Source organism: Zootoca vivipara, chromosome 5 (genome assembly GCF_965207765.1).
Source record: "Zootoca vivipara chromosome 5, rZooViv2.hap1.1, whole genome shotgun sequence".
Lineage (NCBI taxonomy): Eukaryota > Metazoa > Chordata > Lepidosauria > Squamata > Lacertidae > Zootoca > Zootoca vivipara.
In genome coordinates, this window is record NC_142588.1 from 49,883,099 (window position 1) to 49,903,579 (window position 20,481).

Genomic DNA, 20,481 nt, shown 5'->3' on the forward strand with positions numbered 1-20,481 from the left:
AGTTTCTCTCTAAGGCCATTGATCTGATGCAGACTATGGTACCTCAACTGGTCCTGGTGCTCCGCTTCTGGAAGCTAAGATCATTGGTTAAATCTCCTTTAACGCTCAACCCTTGTCCCACTTTTGTGTTGCATGACCAATCATATGCTACTGGAATGCAGTTTCCAGCTCCTCAGTGCATGAAGTCTGAAGAGCAAAAGATGAAGTCACAACAAAAGAGGGTTTCAAGTTTCTGAGAATCATGAATTTTAATTAACTGTAAGTTGTTATTGCCCATATTAGCCCATTCTATTAGTATGTTACTGTCTTTGAACTGAAGTGCCATAGTGTGCCCCAAGTCATATAGTCCATCACATTGCACGAGTTTGAAGTTCAGTGCTGTCTAGTTGCTTCACTCAAGACTGTTCAGGGAAAAGTGGCCATGCATGTACAGCTGCTGTTTCCATTTTTCATCACATTCAAAAAAGCTCAGATATAGGGCACATGATTTGCATGCAATAAGTTCAATCCCCAGCATCTCCAGGAATATGGCTTTCCTATAGCAAGGCCTAAACCTAGGGAGAGAATAAACATAGACACATAAACAACCTGGTTGTTTATGTCCATTTCCTAGATGGCAGAAAACAAGCATAACTCTTGTATCGTCTAGATATATTAAGATACACATCCATTCTAGGCATAACCCACACAAGCAGTAACAATGACAAATACCTGAAATAAGAGCTTTCACCAAGCTGAAGACAAACCTGGACTGTTATATTTCTCAATAAGCATCATGAATGTCAACAGTCTAGGTGGTGATGAAGTCAGTTTAGCCTTTTTATGGTCATTAACTTTTGGGTGAATAGAATTTCCCAACCATTCAAGGCCTGGTGATGCACCTATATGGGATTACCAGTTTTGGAAATGGTCCATTCCTGCAGCTGATGCAATTAAAAAAAAATCTATGGCAAATGCAAAGTCACATTTAACTTTTGGGTCCCAGCCTACAGATATGGGCACATTTATCTGAAAGTGAAACACAACTGAACACAGTGTGACTGACTTCTGAGCAAACATTACAAATTATAAATGGGGAGGGGGAGAAGATTACATATAAATGTATCTCAAGTGTAAGGAACAAGAGGAAATTTCAAGATGTAAATGCAATTGAATGACGAACTTGGGGAAATAAAGCCTTTTCTAGATGTTATATGGGACCCAGGTGGCACTGTGGGTTAAACCACTGAGCCTAGGGCTTGCTGATCAGAAGGTCAGCAGTTCAAATCCCTGTGACGGGGTGAGCTCCCGTTGCTTGGTCCCAGCTCCTGCCAACCTAGCAGTTCGAAAGCACATCAAAAATGCAAGTAGATAAATAGGAACTGCTACAGCGGGAAGGTAAGCGGCGTTTCCATGTGCTGCTCTGGTTTGCCAGATGGCTTTGTCATGCTGGCCACATGACCTGGAAGCTATACGCCGGCTCCCTCGGCCAATAATGCGAGATGAGCGTGCAACCCCAGAGTCGGTCACGACTGGACCTAATGGTCAGGGGTCCCTTTACCTTTTACCTAGATGTTATATTGAGGTTTGAGCTGCTTTCTGGCTATCACTGACTCAAAGTTACACAAATGTACCCCTTTCATTTTTTTTAATAGAATGGCTAACATAACATGCACATTCAACCTGTTGTACCTTGTTGCAGAGGCTCTTTAACATACAAACTGTTGTATGTGATTCTAGAGCAACACTTCAAAGTCCCTCTATGTTTATATTGTGCTTGTGCAGAATTTAGTGTAGGTAAAATCTTTTTTATATGTTACTTATTATTATACAAAGGGAGGTTGTGTGTCTAGCTCTAACCCAAAGGTCACACACAGCTCTTCCTGGTGCCTTGTTGAGGAATAACTTCGGATCCTTTTTATCAATGTAGACTCCCCAACATTCTAAATCTTTCTGGCAACCTATGGAGCTAGGAAATCCCTCCTCCCCAAACATTCTTCAAGAGGGTCCAGGAACAGTCACATTACCCCTTCAACAAAGTAATGCATGAAGAGGTTTGTCCGTCCTTTCCATCTAATTTTTTACATGATCTTGACACATAATGGCACTTAGATCAGTATTCAACATCTGGACAGCAACTTTCCAGGCTCATCTTTTTTCTAGTCCTTCTAAAAAAAATTCCAGCCAGAGATGTCAGGGTTTGAACTCAACTTTCTTTTACCTTCAAAGCATGTACTCTGCTACATGAGTTCCCGTGATCAGAAATGGACTCAAAGGATGTCAGTTGGACTGATTTTGTGTCTGCAGAATCACAAACCAAGGCTACCCACACAACTCAGTACTGCAATTTTGGCTCATTTCGAGTTCTCGCCAGTCATTTTAACAGCCCCACAGAATTGTGCTGGGACACTATAGCTTCACACATGCAGATTATGGACCAATTAACAGATCTCAGTACTATAAAAGTTGTTGCTGCTGGTTCAGCTGAATGTTTGACTCCCATTAACTACAACTAATGGGTTCTTATTCCAGCCACTAGAGGGAGAGAGTACCACATGCAGTAAACCAGAATGTTTTATAGAGTCACCTAGGGGAGATTAATGTAGAACAACAACTGGATCCAGGCTTTACCAAACAAAATAAAAAAAAACCCAGCTCTATAAAACATACTATAACCTTGGTGGGATTATGCTTCTATTTCATGACACAGGTTCTAAAGTTGTGTCTTGTATTATATGACACAGTAATAGCTCTGGGGTGAATGGATAACATGTGGGTTCAAACATACACACAGCATATCAGTATCAAGACAAGATCTACATGAGAGGTCATTTGGGGTCATCTAATCACATGGCCAATAGGTTTAAAAAACAACTTCCAGGCACAAGAACATGGGAATTCTAAAATATCATGAGTGACCAAAATGGCAGAACACAGTGCATTTCAGATACAGAAATGTTTAATGGTGTTAAAGTGCTACTATTAAGCAGAACCATATGCTAACATTTAAACACAATTCCACTGCACTGCTAAATGAGGTTACCTTGTGTTTTTTTGTGTTTTTTGTGTTTTTCGTCGCCCAGCCCTATCTAAAGAATAATAAAATTAAAAATCTACAGGACTGAAATTAACAACCCAATAATTATAATCAGCAATAAGTTATGAATTTTATAAAGCATTTTTTCCTCTTTTTCTCTTTTTTCCCTTAGTAATTACGGGGTAGGCAAATTACTTAAGTCTCAAACAAGTGTCATAAATGAGGTCTCTAAAAAAAGAAGTTTAAACTTGGTAAAGGAACAAAAATAAAAATCCTTGTAGTTAAAAACTTAAAAGTGAAAGCAAAGAAGACCTCAAAGTGCAGGTTAGAAAGCATATCGCAGAAGGAAAATCATTTTTAAAAAAATTGGATACAATCTTATTTTGTTAACAGCAAGACAACTGCAACAGTTCCTGCTCAGGGAGAGTGGGAGGTGTCCCCTGAGGAACTGTGAGACACATGCCATGTTAACTGTGGGCCCACAACTATGGTTGGATCCAGGTGGCAAAGTCTGCAAAGGGAATCCATAAAGGAAATCAAAAGGAAGAGCCATAAAATCCCTGTTCCTTTTGTGCATGGCAGCAGAAAAACGGGTCCCTTTCCATTGGTGTTAGTTACAAAAGACATCTGCAGAATCATGCCTATGAGTTCTAAAAAGACATTGTTGCATGTAGGTTCTCTCACCTGAACAACTTTTACAAACATTTATCAGAATAATTTGCAAAAGGAAATAAAAAAAAAGATCATTGCGGCTCAGAATGGAGGCTGTGCCTTTCCTGCACATCATATCTTTTACAGGCTTGTCTGTCTTGTTTGTCTCTCACTCTGTCAGAAGCATCACTCTAGACAAGGAGTTACTGCTGTAGCCATTGAATCCAGAGAGCAGTTGCACTGTGTGCTGGTATTTTACAGCTCAACACCCTAGTGCTAAATAATGTGGCACAAGCTCTTGCCTTGAAACAATGTCCAGCTGAAAAGTTGAGCTGAATGAGAATTGCTTCCAGATTTGCAGCACCTCTCTTTTCACAGGGCATGAGCAGAGCTTCTAACGATTATTGTTATCTCATAGGTAATAATGATCAGAGCTGACTGGAGAAACCAGTGGGCAGAAGGTGTTGACTGGACTAGCTACTGCTGGTGAGAGTACACAAGAACTTCCCATAGTTCTTGCGTTCAGGTTAAAGGGGGAAAGAAGCTTCAATCAAGTGATGGGAGTTTAAGGAGAATGAAAAAAGGAGTTTTTGTAATTCATAAAATTGTGCAAACTCATCAGAAGAGGCTGGTCCAAGAAACTAGTATCACCTTGGCTACTTTTGTCCCACAATCTGGGACTAGCGTTAGATCATCATCATAAGATATTGGACTAACGTTTTTATTTATATTTAGCACCACAAGGGCTCTTAACAAAGCTTGCTAAATTTGGAAGATGGAAAAAAATTCCATTTCTCAGAAGGTATGACAAACTGAGAAAACGGATTGGGGCCAGAATAACCGAGATCCCTTGTCCAAATCAAATAATCTCTTAGCAAAGCTATCCACTTATACATGGGTAAATCTCAGTCCAGCTGTGCACAACTGGAGTCCTGCTTCAGACGTCAAAATAGCTATGGGTTCAGCACTAAGTCAGTATTTTGGACTGTGACAGTATGGAGACTGACTGGCTCCCCTGTTAGGTTCCCACCCTCCTGTGGACCCACAGAGCTATTCTAGAGTTGCATCTGTCCAAGCTTAGCTGTTGAAGTGCGGTTTGGAGAAGAAAAATACTGTATCTAAGAGCTCTGCTGTGTGAACTTCAACTACCCCAAAGAAATCTGCTCTGCCCTAGCACCATGCTCTAGGAAGTGAAGGAGAGCTTGACACTAGCGCTGGAGTAACCCTCATCACTCCCAATGCTTTGCAAGCTGCTGTGGTCATCAATGTCACTTGTACTGGTTGTGCTGATATCATCCACGTCTCCATGGGAGAACTCTGTGCTTTCCACATCCACTTCAATTTCTTCTGCAAAAGAAGGAAGACCCCCAAGTTAGTTTCAGGGTAGGTTCACTGTTCAATCAAGACTGGCAAAAGGTCCTGGCCACATCATGAGATTTGCTTGGAAATGTCTGGTGTTGTATCATTGAGGAAAAAGGAAGAGCAGAAGGCAGGAAACGGCCTCGTTATATTAATCAATGTTTTGAAAGAATTCTTATTACAGCCCATTTGGTGCCAGCTGATTTGGACTCCCAATTTAACAGATTTTGGATTAAACGTTTTAAATTATTGGTGAATGCTCCTGAGCAAGGAAAGGAGCTTATTACTACACAACTCTTTAACTGCTTAGTACATTTTCGGTCATTTTGATTAGAAAGTTATTGCTTAGATTATCACTTTCAGCTGCTAGCTCAAGATAGAAAATTCATATCTAGTGGCACAGCCTTGGATTAAGCAGATAGTTACCAATAAAATATCGTACATCTGAAGTCCTGCTGCTCTAGAAAACGGATTACCCCTTCTCAAATCAACAACAAGGAGCTTTGTTGCAAACCAGGGAAGTTAATCGTTGCATGCAAATTATACACAGACACTATCACATTCTACGCTTTGAATTACTAATACAAGTAAATTGGCATACTCTCACTTAATTTGCACAATTCATTCTAAACTTTTGAGTTCTCAGATATTTATATTTGCAAGAGTGAATGAGGTCTAGGAAAGGGTCATTTGTGGAGCAGGAAGACATGCAGACCTTCAGCCATCTTGACCAAGTACGCCTCAGGTTAAGTATGGACTTCCGGAACCAATTACACTCATACCTCGGGTTAAGTACGCTTCAGGTTGAATACTCCACTTTCCATTACTTTCAATGGGAAAGTTCGCTTCAGGTTAAGTTAACTTCAGGTTAAGTACAGACTTCGGGAACCGATTGTGTTTGTAAACAGAGGTACCACTGTAGTAACAACATTGGTACCATTTGCATCCAGAAATGTTTCTGCCGCAAATGAATTTGAGAGCTTTCTCTGAATATGTTTTGTGGTCCCTCATAACTAAAAGAAGAAAATGGGAAATACATTTGGGCATGGCCACCCACTTCTTCACAGTCACTGGAGGATCCAACGCATGAAACACTCCAGTGCACATTGGGTGATGGGAAATCAATGGGGTTTAAAGCCATTATCTTTGGGCTGGGTTGTGCTTCATGCTACCAGTTTCTGTGTTGGAACAGAAGGCAATACGATAACAGGAAACGAAGAGCAGCATGGGGTCAAAATTATATCTTGAACCACATCTCATCTGACTCCAGCCGTGAGCTGAGTTAAAGAAGAAACTACCACAGAAGATATAATGTTCTAGATGTCCGTGAAAGCAGGCTGTCTTGCCAGGTGAATTAGATTCAAGCTGCTCATGGGCTGAAGGAGGGGAGATGTGTGGAAAGGGAGCCTCAAAAATTCTGCACCCTTCTCTAAAGTCACAGATGAAATACTGACCCCGCTCTGAATCAGAGCGATCTGAGGAAATTGTTGATCCAGTGCTGTCCATTCGTATTCGCTCGATCTCCTGAGAGCCCTGCAGCTGCTCCAATCTTCGCTTTAAGAATCTTTGCTCTCTTTCCAGGTTATCAAGCTGGTGCTGGCTTCTCCTGTCAGCCTCTTCAAGTTTCTGCCATGATAAAAAGCAAGCAAATTATTGTTTCTTGACAGCTACGGTATGTTCTGCCTCCACTGTCAGAGGCAAGACGCCTCTGAGTGCCAGTTGCTGGGAATCACAAGTGGGCAGAGTGCTGTTGCACCCCGGAGCTGCTTGTGGGATTCCCATAGGCATCTGGTTGGCCACTGTGAGAACACAATGCTGGACTAGATGAACCTTTTCTTATGTCCTTATAGAGGATTTCACTAGTATTTTTCTGCAGACTCATTTCCCTCTGTTGACTAACATCTGAAATGAATTATGTTCTCGGGTAGCACCGAAACAGCTTGCTGGTGGTGGCAACAAGAATGAAAACATCTCTGTGAGGATTCTGGTGAGCAATTAACAGGACAAAATCAAGGGGAGCCCGAGTATAGCACTTAATTAACACGGGACGCTGCATTGTCAGCTCTCTCCATTAGTCGATCATAGTCTCCTGACCCAGGAACATTCAGCCCTGTTCAGATTATTTAAGTGGAAAAGGCATTAGAAGTTTTTTAAATATATATATATATGTTGGTGTACCCTTGTTCATTTGGTTTATTAGGTATTTCTTCGAAGCAGTTTCCCAGTTGAACAGTGGTTTATGTAATCTGCTGCAGACTCCTTTGATCGCAGCTGGGAAATCTTACCAGGCCAGTGCACAGGGTTTCCTGATGGCCAGCATGTTGCGTAACTCTAAAGTCATCTCAGGCTAATGCCATCCGTTTAAGCAAGCACGGTTCCCCTCCCTTGCTAAGCCTGAGCTGTTCCAGTGTGTTTAAGCACATCCTGATCCCTGTGAGCCTGGCACTACCCTTTGTTAAAGCAAACCATCAGGAGAAGAGTCAGAAAAAACTGTAGACACGAGCACCTGCTGTGTTGCTTCAAAACAGTCTGGCTCTTTGTGTTGTTACTGACTATTGTGCTGGCTTTCCCTTTTCAGGGCATTATAAAAACAACAACAGTTAACACTGGTGGTCCTAAGTAGCATTTTCCTATAGCATGTGGCTTGGCTCACTTGCTTAAATTACCTGGAGCAATTTGTGCTGAACATCAGATTCTCTCTATGGCACACTTTGGTCTAGATTATGTTGAATGATCTTTCACTGGTTTTGCCTTGCTTCTGAGATTGGGCTTGATTTTTAACAATTCCGTCCAGCTCAAATTCTACTATTTTCCCCCTTTCCATCTCTGAAGGGTTTAAAGCCCAAATTGAAACTACACTTCTGCTGCTATTATTAATGCAGCAATTTTGTTAATCTTTAAGGCAGTAAGGGACACTCTGCTATTTTTATTTCAGTGTGCATATTACAGTTTCAGGAGAAATTCTAGCCAAGTTAACATCTTATGATTTCAGCCATATTATTTACTATGCTGTTTTCTTCAGTATTTCTCTCAATATATTTGAGAGCTAATTTACAAAGAATGCCAGCAGAAGTGCACATCATTTGAAATGATCCAACTCTTAATTTAATTTTGTGGAAAAATCTGCATTCTAAGACTATGATTAATGACATAATGAATCACACCAGATATAAATTTTAGGCGCATGTAGTAAAGTGCAATGAACTCATTGCATATAGCCAAATGCCTTTCCAAAGCATTCATACTATATATTAGTTTTGAACTTATTCAGAACCTCCTGATTCTGAATATGCTATAGGAACAGGGTGGGGAAGACAGAAACCTTCCCACCTCTGACTGCGGCCTCTCCTGCAGTGAATTCATTAAACTTTGGTATCTTTCTATTATGGTTTTTAACATGAAGCTGAGAGCTGCAGTTTGGATATTACAGTGATTATAGTCTGTTAAAACTCCAGTGCAAGCCCTACTGGAATTAATGGTGTTTTGCACAATAAATATTTTTCAATTGATTCCAAAGGCTTACAAACTGCAGTGTCCTGCACAACTCCTATTGATTTTAATGGCATTGGCGCAAGACAAACTCTTGGTGAATTTCCTGGTTTGTGGAACTGCAAACGTTCTGGAGTTTTAACAGATTCCTTTAAAAACAAAGAGTAGCATTTCAGGAACAGTATTCCCAATGCTAGGTCGATCTGTACATTAATGGCCAAACTATGGCTACAATCCTATGCACACTTACTAGGACTCAGTAAAGTCTTATTGAATTCACTGAGACCTTTTCAAGTCAACATGCATAAGACTGTGCTGTAAAAAAAAACCTCACAATGTAATAATGTTATGGTACTAATCCTCCAAGGTAGGGTGTCAACTTTCCTTAGTGCAATTATGGCTCCTAGATAATCAAACTTCATTACCAGACTAATCTTACTGAAACGTGCTGGAAAAACACAAAGAGATGCAGCTCTTACCTTGATATGTGCTTTGGCTTTGTTAAGCAGCCCGAGGGTTGTGTGTCTGGAGCAGTCAGGTCCTAGTGGTATCAGAACTTTTAAACGTTCTAGACACAGGCGGAGGTGAGCTCGTCTGTGAGGAAGAGATGTGGGAGTCAGAGCTGCATTTCATTAGTTTCCCAAACAACAGTACCCCAGTTCCTCCAGGCATCTGGTAACAACCTTGTTGTTTCAGCCGCACCTGACATTCAACAGATTTCACTTTACGTGGCAAAACTCTGACCTCAGTAGAATGGTATGTTCAATAAGGCACATGACAAAGGGATTAACCAGATGATCTACCCCATACATTGTGGGAAAAGTCAACCCACTGCCTTCCTTATACAGTGGTACCTCGCAAGATGAATGCCTCGCGCAACGAAAAACTCGCAAGACGAAAGCGTTTTGCGATGTTGTTGGTGACTTGCAAGACGAAGTTTTCTATGGCCATGCTTCGCAAGACGTTTTTTTTTTGCGGTTTGTTTTGTTTTGCCACGGCAAACCGCGCTTCGCAAGACGTAATTATCAAAAGATGAAGCAACTCGTGGAACGAATTAATTTCGTCTTGCGAGGCATCACTGTAGTTACCATCTACAGTGAACTAAGACAAAGTTCATTCCAAGACATAAATGCAATGACTGGTTATACATGGGCAACACCTATCACATACTCATTGGAGTACTCAGTGTTCAGTAAAGAAACTTGGAAATGCAGTGGCCCCATGTACTAAACAGAGCTCAAACCAAGACGGCATGTTCAACACCACCACCATTATTCTTCCATCGCATGCAATTATTTTGATATCTAGCCACTGTGTTTAGGGAACCGATTCAAGTTTCTTATTAAAAGATCAACAAGGAGCCTAGAATTATACAATACCATCATGTAGTGAGCACAAGACATACAGTCCTTCATATGTAACAGTACAGTGGGCCTTCTTGGTAGTGGTGCCCTCCCTGTGGAACTCACTCCCTTCAGATGTCAAGGAGACAAAGAACTACATAATTTTGAGAAGACATCCGAAGGCAGCACTGTATCGTGATGTTTTTAATGGTTGATGTTTTATTATGTTTTGAAATATGCCAGATGGGCGGGGTATAATAAATAAATAAATAAACATTTATTATTACTACTACTACTACTACCACCGGTACTACTACCAGTACAACAAATGAGTCCATGGCAAGGATGCTACTTGAAACCATCTCTCCTTAATAAAATACAGCATTCCATCTCCTGGACAAATGCAGATCCGCAAGTCAAGTTCCTGATGAATATTAGCACATCAATACCAGATTAGCTAACTCGAAATACAACTGTATATCAGACTCATGATCGACTGCTTATTTGCATTCTTTAAAACATTCAGCCCACTACAGGACAAGTAACAGGAGACTAAATCAAAGTAAATATTACACTACAACAGCCTCTACCAAAAAATCTAACCTTGATTGGCTTAGGCCCAATGAGCAAATGCTAGTGGACATAAAAAAACAAAAACAAAACTTTTTAACACTTGCTAAAAAGATACGGCTTGAGGTTTTTTGTTTTTTGTTTGTAATCTTCCAGGGAATAAAGCAATACAGCTATGGGTTATTCTGCTTCCCTTCAACACTAGAATGAATGGCAGAGTCAAGAGGCATTTCTTGGTCAACCACAAAGATTTCAATGGAACACAGGAGTACACTAGGCCTAAACAACTGAACTGTAACATAAAAAAGCCTTGAATCGTGATCAGAAGCGAATGAGGAACCACTGCAGATGCCAAAGCATGAGTGTAACATACTGCTAGTGACCCACTCCTGTCAGGAGACAGGCTGGTGCATTTTCGTACCAGCTGGAACTCCTAAATAATCACTCGCAGCCAACCCACACAGCACACATTTGACAAATCCAGCATTAAAATCAGAACTGACACAAACATCCGTTTCAAGTCTTCTAGTATGGTCTTCTCTGAAGCAGGGAAAAATCACTACTGGCCCCATAGAAAACAATCCAGATACAGTGGTACCTCGACTTACGAAGACGATCCATTCCGCGACCGTCTTCATAAGTCGAGGTTTTGGGATGTCGAAGCGCCCATTATGCGCACGGCGCACACGGCGAAAAAACTTCCGGGGTTGTCGACTTCGGAAGTCGAAGCGTTTGGATGTTGAGGTATGACTGTATCTTGAATTATAGTTCACCTGCTACTGGGCTTCTACTTGAGAAACAAAGGCAACAGCAAAGACAGGTGCACATGAACATTTATTCATTTAAATAAGGGCAAACTGCACTTTTGTATAAAATAACAGTGGTACCTCCTGTTGCAGATGGGATCCGTTCCGGAGCTCCGGCCGGATCCCAAGGTTTTCACAACTGGAGGAACGCTTCTGTGGCAAAACCCGGAAAAATACTTCTGGGTTTGCTGCTTTCGCATCCCCAAGTTTACGTAACTGGAGGTACTACTGTATCAGACATTAAAAACTTCCCTGATCGAGGCTGCCTTCACTTTACTCTTTTCAATGCCTGCTAAAAATATTTCAGCTCCCCCACTTTCAGGAAACACGATTGGGGGGGGAGGGGCCTGCAAATTTTACTGTAGGGCTAAAAGTGGTGAAGGGAGCCAGGGAGAGAACTTAGGGTTACAGCTAGAGGTGGAAAGAAGCTGTCTGGATGCCAAGTCACCCATGGAAAGCAATAGAGGACTGGATCTGGAATACAAGTTTCTCAGAAGTCAGATCTACCCAGGCCTCACTGCTGCTCAGTCATGGATCTACTAGAAATGGTAGCCTTGGATTCTAGGCGCATATGTGCATATATTTACTTATTTGGACCCTTTATTTCCCACACACCCTGTTCCCTGGGAAAAGTCCTTCATCATATCTCCAGTTGTCGCTGCTCCCAGCACCTCAGTAGATAAAAAGCACATCTATCCATTCTTAGGTCAAAATAAAGACCTTCTTGACCCTGATAAGACCATGCAGACTACACACTGAGGTGAAGTGAGGAGGCACTGAACAAACAGAATTAAGTTAGAGCTCATTTTGAATTCAATATGCAAAATTATTTCATTAAACACTCCCATTAAAATATTTAATACAGTGCTACCTACATACACGGTGCTTTAAATGAATATATGCAAAAGAGCCCGTTTCTTCAGGTAAAAACCTGAATTTCAAATAGGATAGGAAACAGGGAAGCAAGGTTATATTCCCCCCCCCCAGAACCATTTTTAAGATGATGCAGAACACCCCTCAACAATGGCCAAAATGCCCACCTTCTGAACTAAACCAATAAAGGTAGAGTTGGTAGCCGTTTGTTCTTGCGTCCCTCGTCTGAAGAAATCTCCCCAATGCTCATTCACAACCTGCGACTGAGAGTGAAATCCCCAAATCGATAAGACCATGACGTCAGCCTCTCCGTTTACACTGAAGGCCTCCCGAGTTCCTGAAAGCCTTCATCAGTCATGTTCATAGACAAAGGAAGGGAATGCAAGCTCAGTCCATCTGAATGAAGGCCGAAAAATTAGTCTGGGTGCTTCATTTACATTTTGTATTTCACATCCACTATTGTTAGTAATTTGAAAGGAGTCCGGGAGGAGGGAGGTGTTGGTAATCGCACAATTATATCACTGACAAGCAAGGATGATTAAGGGTGGTAGGGTCAGGGGTTTGGCTGATGAACTGTCAGAGGAAGAGTAGCACCCACTAGAGAGGACAGCCTGTCAGTGTTTGTATTCCAAAAAAAAACCGTCACAAAAGGCCGTAATTCACTTGGGAAAACAGCCTCAAGGCTCTGACTTTGTCTTTGCTGGATTTGTTTTTTAACACATAAAAAATTTAAATAAAACCTTTAAAAACTCTGGAAGAGAACAATGCGTACTAAACTCCTTCCATTTCTTGCCCCAGCTTTCATATCTTTTCTAAAATGGAAAAAGAAAAGTATACTTCACCCATGCTGCCAATCAAGAGGGCCCCGCAACTCAGATAACAAAATTATATTGACAGCTGCTGGTTGATTCAGGGAGTTGACACAAGTTAATGGTTCCCACCCCAGCAACAGGTGCACTTGCAAATGCCTAAGGAGGGCTTTGCTGGACTTGAAGGGTAGTGACTAATTCGAATCGGGGGAGATCCACGTAGGACTGTTTATGCAAATACACTCAGACTTGTCCAGCCATCTCACTGCAGCAATATAAGATCACCGTATGACTTGAGGCCACAGTATAACTATGGGTGAACTAATTACATTGCTTTAAACAAGTCCCCTTGTCTGGCAGCACCAAAGAAAGGTGACATGAAATTGAGGGTTATGAAGGTTGAACTATGTTGACAGGAGCCATAACCATAACATCTTTGACACAAAAGGGGAACACAGAGTGGTTCACAGTTGTTGTTGTTGTTGTTGTTGTTGTTGTTGTTGTTGTTGTTGTTGTTGTTTGTTGTAACTCCACAAAAAACTCCACCAAAAAAACCAGATAACCCTCCAGATGTTTTGGACTACAATTCCCATCATCCCTGACCACTGGTCCTGTTAGCTAGGGATCATGGGAGTTGCAGGCCAAAACATCTGGAGGGCCGCAGTTTGGGGATGCCTGGTATAGAACAACAGATAAAGCTCTGACAGTGGTTTCCAAGGCTTTAAAAAGGCTTGGAGGAATAAAAAGGTATTTGATTGCTGTCAAAATGACCATGATGTAGGTGGAATGTCCTGGGAAAAGAGTTCGGAGATGGCTCTCTCCAGGTCACTGCCTTGCCTTCAACGGTGGAAGCACCCAAATGAGAGCCTTAAGACAGCAAACTCAGTGACTGGGTGGAAGAGATGATCCAACACCCGCCTGGGTCCTAAGCTGTGTAAAACTTTTAAAAACTTTGAACAGCCACCACGGGGGAATCTGAAGGGACCACCTGCCCTGAGTGGAGGGGAGAAGAAGCACCAACAGTTTCTTCTAAACAAGCAGGTTGTCTTTTCCACTTTTTGTAACCCTTCCTTAAAAAGCAGGTGCTTATTGTTGTAATAATCTTCCGTAAGCCGCTTTGTGAGGTCTGCCAGAAAAGTGCTATACAAATACTATAAATAAATGAAAGGATCTTGCTCTTTGTATCCGACATGATATGTGCATATTTTTCATAGCTATAAACTGTCTACTCAGAAGTGGCTCTGATTCATGGACTTAGAGAGAGAGTGGAATCCATGCATTCAACTTCAGGGTCTCAGTAGAAGAGCAGAGGCTTTGCATAGCACAGATCCCAAGCTCACTTCCCAACATCTCCACAAAAAGAATCAGAGAGAGGAAAGAATTCTGAAGAAAAATCTAGAGGGTTGCTGCCAGTCTGTGTAGGGAATACTGAACCAGATGCACCAAAGTTTTGATTCGGTAAAGGGTGGTTTCCTGTTTTCCTTCAGAGATAGTCAAAATGCAGAACATGATAGTTACCAGGTGACACACTTCATCACCTCTCAATATTTGCCCTTTTGCTGGTTAATTACCTCCCACAGCATTAGGAGTCAACCTTACCAGCTCTTAATACGCAGGCTATGCTGACATAACATAATATCTCGCCCAGACATCAGGGGTGAAACTATTTCCTCAAATCTAAAGCAGTGCCTTTAAATTCAGAAAAGCTTTCTGTACATAATGGGGTGGCTTCCCGTCTCTGCATTTTATCAGCCTTGCACATCTAGGCTACCATTATATTTTAAGCAATTATTTCCAAGTGGTACCGGTAGATGTGGATGAATGCATAGTCTGCAGGAGATGTAAGGATGAATTTTTAGATGGTCAGTATTGGGAGTTGGAACCAGTGCAGAGAACTGGTGAATTTCATATCCAGGTGGTAGGCTTGTGGGCAGGCCCGGCTCTAGGTAAGGTCCCGGTGGCATGGGGTGCCAGGCTGGCAGGGGGGGGCGCTCGCGGCGAAGCCGTGCTGCGCGCTGCGAGGGCGGGGGCGCCGGAGCGATCTCCGTGCCTCAGTGCCAGGGCGCCTGACCTGCTTGAGACGGCCCTGCTTGTGAGCCGAGTCAGAATGAAGGCAACGTTCTGCAGATAACATTCTCCTCTGCAATATATTGGAGAATCATTTCCTCTCTGTATCTACACCCTGTGACCTACGTAGGTGTTTCCTGAAATGCTCCTAAATGGACAGGCAAAGTACGCACCAACTGGCTTTTGCGCATCCTGCAACCCAAGCAGGATGGGAGTTGACCATGTGCTGCTTAGTATCACAATAAATCCTGCAGAACAGGATGCTTCACACGCAGATGACCTATCAGGCCAAGCTTTGATATCAAAGTTACCAGCTTCCCCACCCACCAAATGCCCCTTATTCAATGACATCTAGTAGGGGCACTTAGATCCTGCGGACTTAAATCTGTCTCCTTAGTCTACAACAGGGCTTTCACGGAGCAACAGGCACCCTTATTTAAAACGCATACTAAAGGTGCCCAGGAAAAAGGACCAAATATTTGATGCAGTTTATGATAGGAAGGAAAGCAGGTCTAACTTGGGGGGTGGCTTTGTTGAATGCTCCCTGAAAGAGGAACTAGGAACTGTGTAAAGCTCTACTACTTATCAAGAGAACCTGGTTTCAGATTAAAAGACATGCATAGTTTATTCCAGCAGAAGAGGGGAGAAATGTGGAAACTTCCCACCTTTTCTTTTGAGGGAGGGGCATCAGTACAGTCATATTAATCTGCAATAACTGCAACTTTCACACTTAGATTACTGCAACCTGCTCTATGTGGGGCTTCCCTTCCACTTGGTTTGGAAGCTGCAGTGAGCACAGAATGCGGCAGCTAAAGTACCAAATGATATGGGTAGTTCTACAGATATGACACCACTGCTTAGGGATCTGCACTGGCTGCTTATCTGCTACTGAGCCAGTTTCAAGGTTTTGTTACTGGCACATAAATCTCTAAACAACTAGAGATCAGAATACCCAGCAGATAGCCTTTCCTACAGCAGCCTGACTTGACCTTTACAGTCATCAGAGACTGTGGGTTGCCATCCGGAAACCTTACAAAAACAGCCCTTTTCACGTGTAGCCCCAACCCCCAGGAAAACTCTCCCCCAAGATGCTTCGAACATATCCGAAAACTTGGTTGTGTGTTAATCAGGCCTCATTCTGATGCTTGAGCAGGTTACCATGTTCAGTTGCCGATTTGTTCATTTAAGTGATGGAACTTTTACAATGCGATTATTGTACTTTGACCTTTATTTGTATATTTTACTGTATTTTGATTTTAAATTCTATATATTTGCAAACCACTTCCAAACCATAGCATCCAAAAATGCTATGTGGTATATAAATTATCTAAAAACAACCACCACTCTTTCAGGTCATATTTGTCTGGCAGCAGATTGACACGCCTTTTGTACTGGTATAAACAAGCAAGCACCTAGGTTGACCTGGTGGCCTATCAACCACACTCCTGATCTTTATTGGGCAAAAATGACTGACGCAAGGCCCTTTGCAGAGACAGGAAGTACCAGTTTCGAAGCACACCGCTTTTTGTAGCACTGAAAGGTATCATTATGAAGGAACAGTGTGGGAGGAATGAATGAGGCCAGCTTCCATGTTCCTACTGACCTAATAAAGGAAGGTGCTTTGCATTCTCAAAACAGGCCACAGGTAGTTTTAACATGTTAAAACACAAGAGAAGACTCCTGCAAACATGGGTCAAATTCGACTCTGCTATGTAGCTACAGAATCTGGAGTTCTGCTGCTTCTACATCTCTCGACAGAAAACTGCTGGCTAGCCATAAGAGTACATGTGCAAGATCCATTTGAAATGAAAGAGGCAGAGATCCCGGCTGGATTAGGCTGATCTGATGCAAAGGTGGATGAGATCCAGTATGTTTTGGGAGGCTCACCTTGCCAGGCAGGCATGAGAAAAGCCTACACCCACAGACATTCCCTACGTGGGTGCACATGGATGTAAATTCCTATTTCCCTTAAACAAAGCTTATGTGACGAGCACGTGAGTGCATGTTAAAAGACAGATTGTTCAACCAGCCAGCCTGTGCTTTCTCCTTCTCTCAAGGTATAAAACCCCACACTGCAGTGTGTCACACCACAGTCGGACAAGTCTCCTTCTCCTCCTCGCACTTGAGCAGTCGCCCATCTGCGGAGGGCTGCAATTTCAGAGATACTCTCCACAGTTACAAATGACATCACTCCCTCTGATTATATAATGCTCGGGGAGGAAGCCTATTTTTATGAGCATTTACTGCATAGCTCTGGAGCCCTACTGTACCACGCACATGCAGGACCAGACACTGACTGCCTCCTCTGCCTCTTGGGCACAGTGACGGCAGAAATCCTGGCAAAACTCAAAGTTTATGAATGATAATTGTAGATTCCCTGCAGATCAGAGCTAGAACACTGAGGGGGCAATTCAGTGAGCACTTTTTTTTTTAACAGTCAAATGGTTTTAAACACCAGAATATGAGGTCTTTGTGCACTGCCACACTTAAGGTAGGGATTCCTGCTAAAGCTACCACATCAGTGCTCGTGGAAATGTTTACTCACAGTGATAGCTCCACGAGCAGCAATATTGCACAAGAACCAGTCACAACAAGGTTCCCACGCACATACTACCACACCATATTCCCAGTGGCGTCAGAACCCGGTGTGGAGGCTCTTTCCTTATTCAGAATGATCCCTTGTGAGAAGCAATTTCCATGCACTCGGACAGATTCGTACATTATGACCATCTCATAGAAGTGTCTTTCCCATGTGTTGGTGGTTTCATGAGGCAGCAATGATGCCACATTATAACTGCTGCCCGGAGCCACTGCCATGTGGAAGTGTTCCCCATGCTTTTCCATGAAGCTGTTTGCAATGTACGCATCTTCACCCAATGTTTTCCCCACCCACCACCACTGCACTGTAACAATTTGCAGACCTCTCACAGCAGGTATGCAAATGGATTCTAATTTCTTGGGGGTTAAGTTTGAGTTTACATTGGGGGCTAACAGAAGTTAAGCAGCTTTGTTTTGTTTTTTAGACTCACTGCACACTAAAACATATTAAACCCTGCACCAAATGGGGAGCCACACAGACTTCCACTATGAGAGACTGCAAGCAGCCACCTCATATCCTCACATGGGAGAAGGCAGGAGAGGGATAACCTCCACCCTCAAACCTGGGATTTGCATCCAATATAAGTCCTACTCGGAACAGATCCACTGAAATTAATGGACGTGACTCGTTTAGGCCTACTGATTTCAATGGGTCTACTCACAAGGTATAATTTAGCTAGATACAACCCCCAGGTATTTCCGGTTAAGAGTAGTAAGATACCAACAGGGCATATCTGACCACAAAATACATGGACACAAATACTTGCAATCATTTTTAGCCTCAGATTATATGGAATGTCACTTGCATTTCCCTTCCTATTTTGCAGCTCAATGTTTATACCATTTATCTGCAAAAGGAAGAAAGAGTTACACTAAAAAGGCTCTAGAAAAGAACCATTTTTTTCTGATACACAATAGGTTGATGCAGGAAAGGAAAGGAATGATTTTGTATTTACCCAAGTAGGCAAAGATTGAGAGCTTAAATATATCTTTGGACCAATTCAATTAATGCAAACCAACAGGGGCTTAATTCAGGAATCATTTGCACATATTATTTATTTATTATTTATCAGAAGTTGTAGCAGCAGCCATTTTTATACAAGAAACAACAGAAGTGGGGGCAGAGACCCACTCATACTTTCTTAAGACTAAAGATATGCCCAAGGCTGTATTGCAAAATTCCACATGCAGGACGCAGAAGGACCACAAAAACAAAGGTGACATATTCAGCTCTTTTTTAACCATCTATCCCCCCTCCCCCATAACTGGGCCAGCTACACAGAACACACAAAGTCACTGGTTTGGCATGCAGAATCTTAAGAGAACCCAAGTCACATTCTGCTAAGGTACCATGTGGCTTAACACCAAGCGTGTCTTGCAATGACGCACTTATTCTTTTAAAAGGGGAGGGATGTACCTAAAGGGAACAAAGTTTTCTCTCTCAATCACAAGCCTAACTCAATCCTCAAATCAGAAAGCATATTTGCTTGAATAGGGTCAGAGAAGAGGAAAGGAAATGTTCCTGTCTGGGTTTGTTACACAATGGTTACAGGATAAAAACAAACCACACACACAAAAAAAACACAGAGTGCATTTTCAATAAATTGTGTGTGTGTGTGTGTGTGTGTGTGTGTGTGTGTGTGTGTGAAAAAATACAGAGTTAAATTGTATTCTACAAAAATGCAGAGGAGGGAGGCATCGTTTAGGAGAAAAATAATGGCTGGAGACAAGCAGCCAAGCCTGTATTAATAAATCATTGCAAGAGTATCATTTTGGGGCCAAGTAATAAGAGGCATCTGCATAAATTCTGCATGTTCAGAGAGAGAGCAGGGAAGCAAGCAGGGGCTTCCTTCCATAAACAATTCCCAGGTCATATGCTTATCTTGTAAAGCCATCATATGACTTGACGGGTTTGCTTCATCCTTAACCCAAAAGACAATCAAATCTTTCTCTCTCCTTTCCACTCCCCGCCCCCCTAGCCACCCTTCCATTGGTTGCTGCTGTTTCGATGCATGCTCCTATTGGGCAGTTTGTTCTCTAGCAGAGAAAGGACGAAACCCAAGATTTTGCTAAGTAACAAAACCAGAAATGGAAAGCCAGCGAAGGGCTGGGGATGGATGGAGACTGTATTTCCTTTGCAATAGTGTTACATAAGTGCTCCAAAGCCTTGAGCCAGGCACGGTAACACGGCTGTGGCTTTCTGCCAGTCCTCGGTAACTCTGCTCATAGGTGCACACTGTCAAATGCAAATGCAAAAACACATGACCTTAACTCTCAGGAAACACACAGCTGGCAACACCGTTCGGAAACAGACTCGGCTACCACAGTTTAGAAAGCTTTTTGAAGGCTTTCATACTTTAAGCAAAAATATAATGGAGCCAAATGGAAAGCACTGTTTTCTCCTCCTCGATGGAAGCTGCCGTTTAATTTTCCTCCCCATTCAGTAGTTCCAGCCGATTAAGAGATAAGCTGCATTGAAATAGTTTATTTACTTAAAAGGCTGCACACCCTTTCAGTCAGAGCTTCTAAGTAAAGAAACTCTGAAATCAAGTCAGCAAAATAAGAAATGTAAAAAAATTAAAACAGAGCAACTAACGTAAGGAGGTTTGGTTAAACACAGAAAAGAGAAGAAGACAAACTGCAGCTAAAAATAGAGAAGCAGCAACAGAACCAGAAAGGGAAGCCTCTTCCCCATTTTCTCGAGCAATTTACTTGAATCCAAAACATTCGTGCCAGTGTAGCTACTGGCACAATCAGGGCTTAATTGGAGACAAAGTTCAGTCCTGGAACATATGAAATCAAGAAATAAAATGTCCTTGAGCTCTTTCACTTTCAGTCTTTTGTAGCAAGAAAGCAGGCTACAAACACACCCTCAAAATCCCCTTTCCAGAGACTAAACT

At 42.2% G+C, this 20,481-nt stretch overlaps 1 protein-coding gene across 3 annotated transcripts in view; it reads right to left on the reverse strand.

Moving 5' to 3' along the window:
• Positions 1 to 222: 222 nt before the first annotated feature.
• The window catches only part of MXI1 (MAX interactor 1, dimerization protein), a 76,074-nt gene continuing 55,815 nt past the window's right edge, over positions 223 to 20,481 (reverse strand). The window contains exons 4-6 of one of the 3 annotated variants that reach the window (XM_035132469.3): positions 8,995 to 9,109; positions 6,481 to 6,652; positions 223 to 5,014 (exon numbers count right to left, since the gene is read on the reverse strand). In XM_035132469.3, the coding sequence (XP_034988360.1) occupies positions 4,851 to 5,014; positions 6,481 to 6,652; positions 8,995 to 9,109 (451 nt within the window). In that variant the 3' untranslated portion in view covers positions 223 to 4,850. The remainder of the gene's footprint in view (positions 5,015 to 6,480; positions 6,653 to 8,994; positions 9,110 to 20,481) is intronic. The other 2 variants (XM_088670618.1, XM_035132468.3) reach the window with 2 other exon arrangements.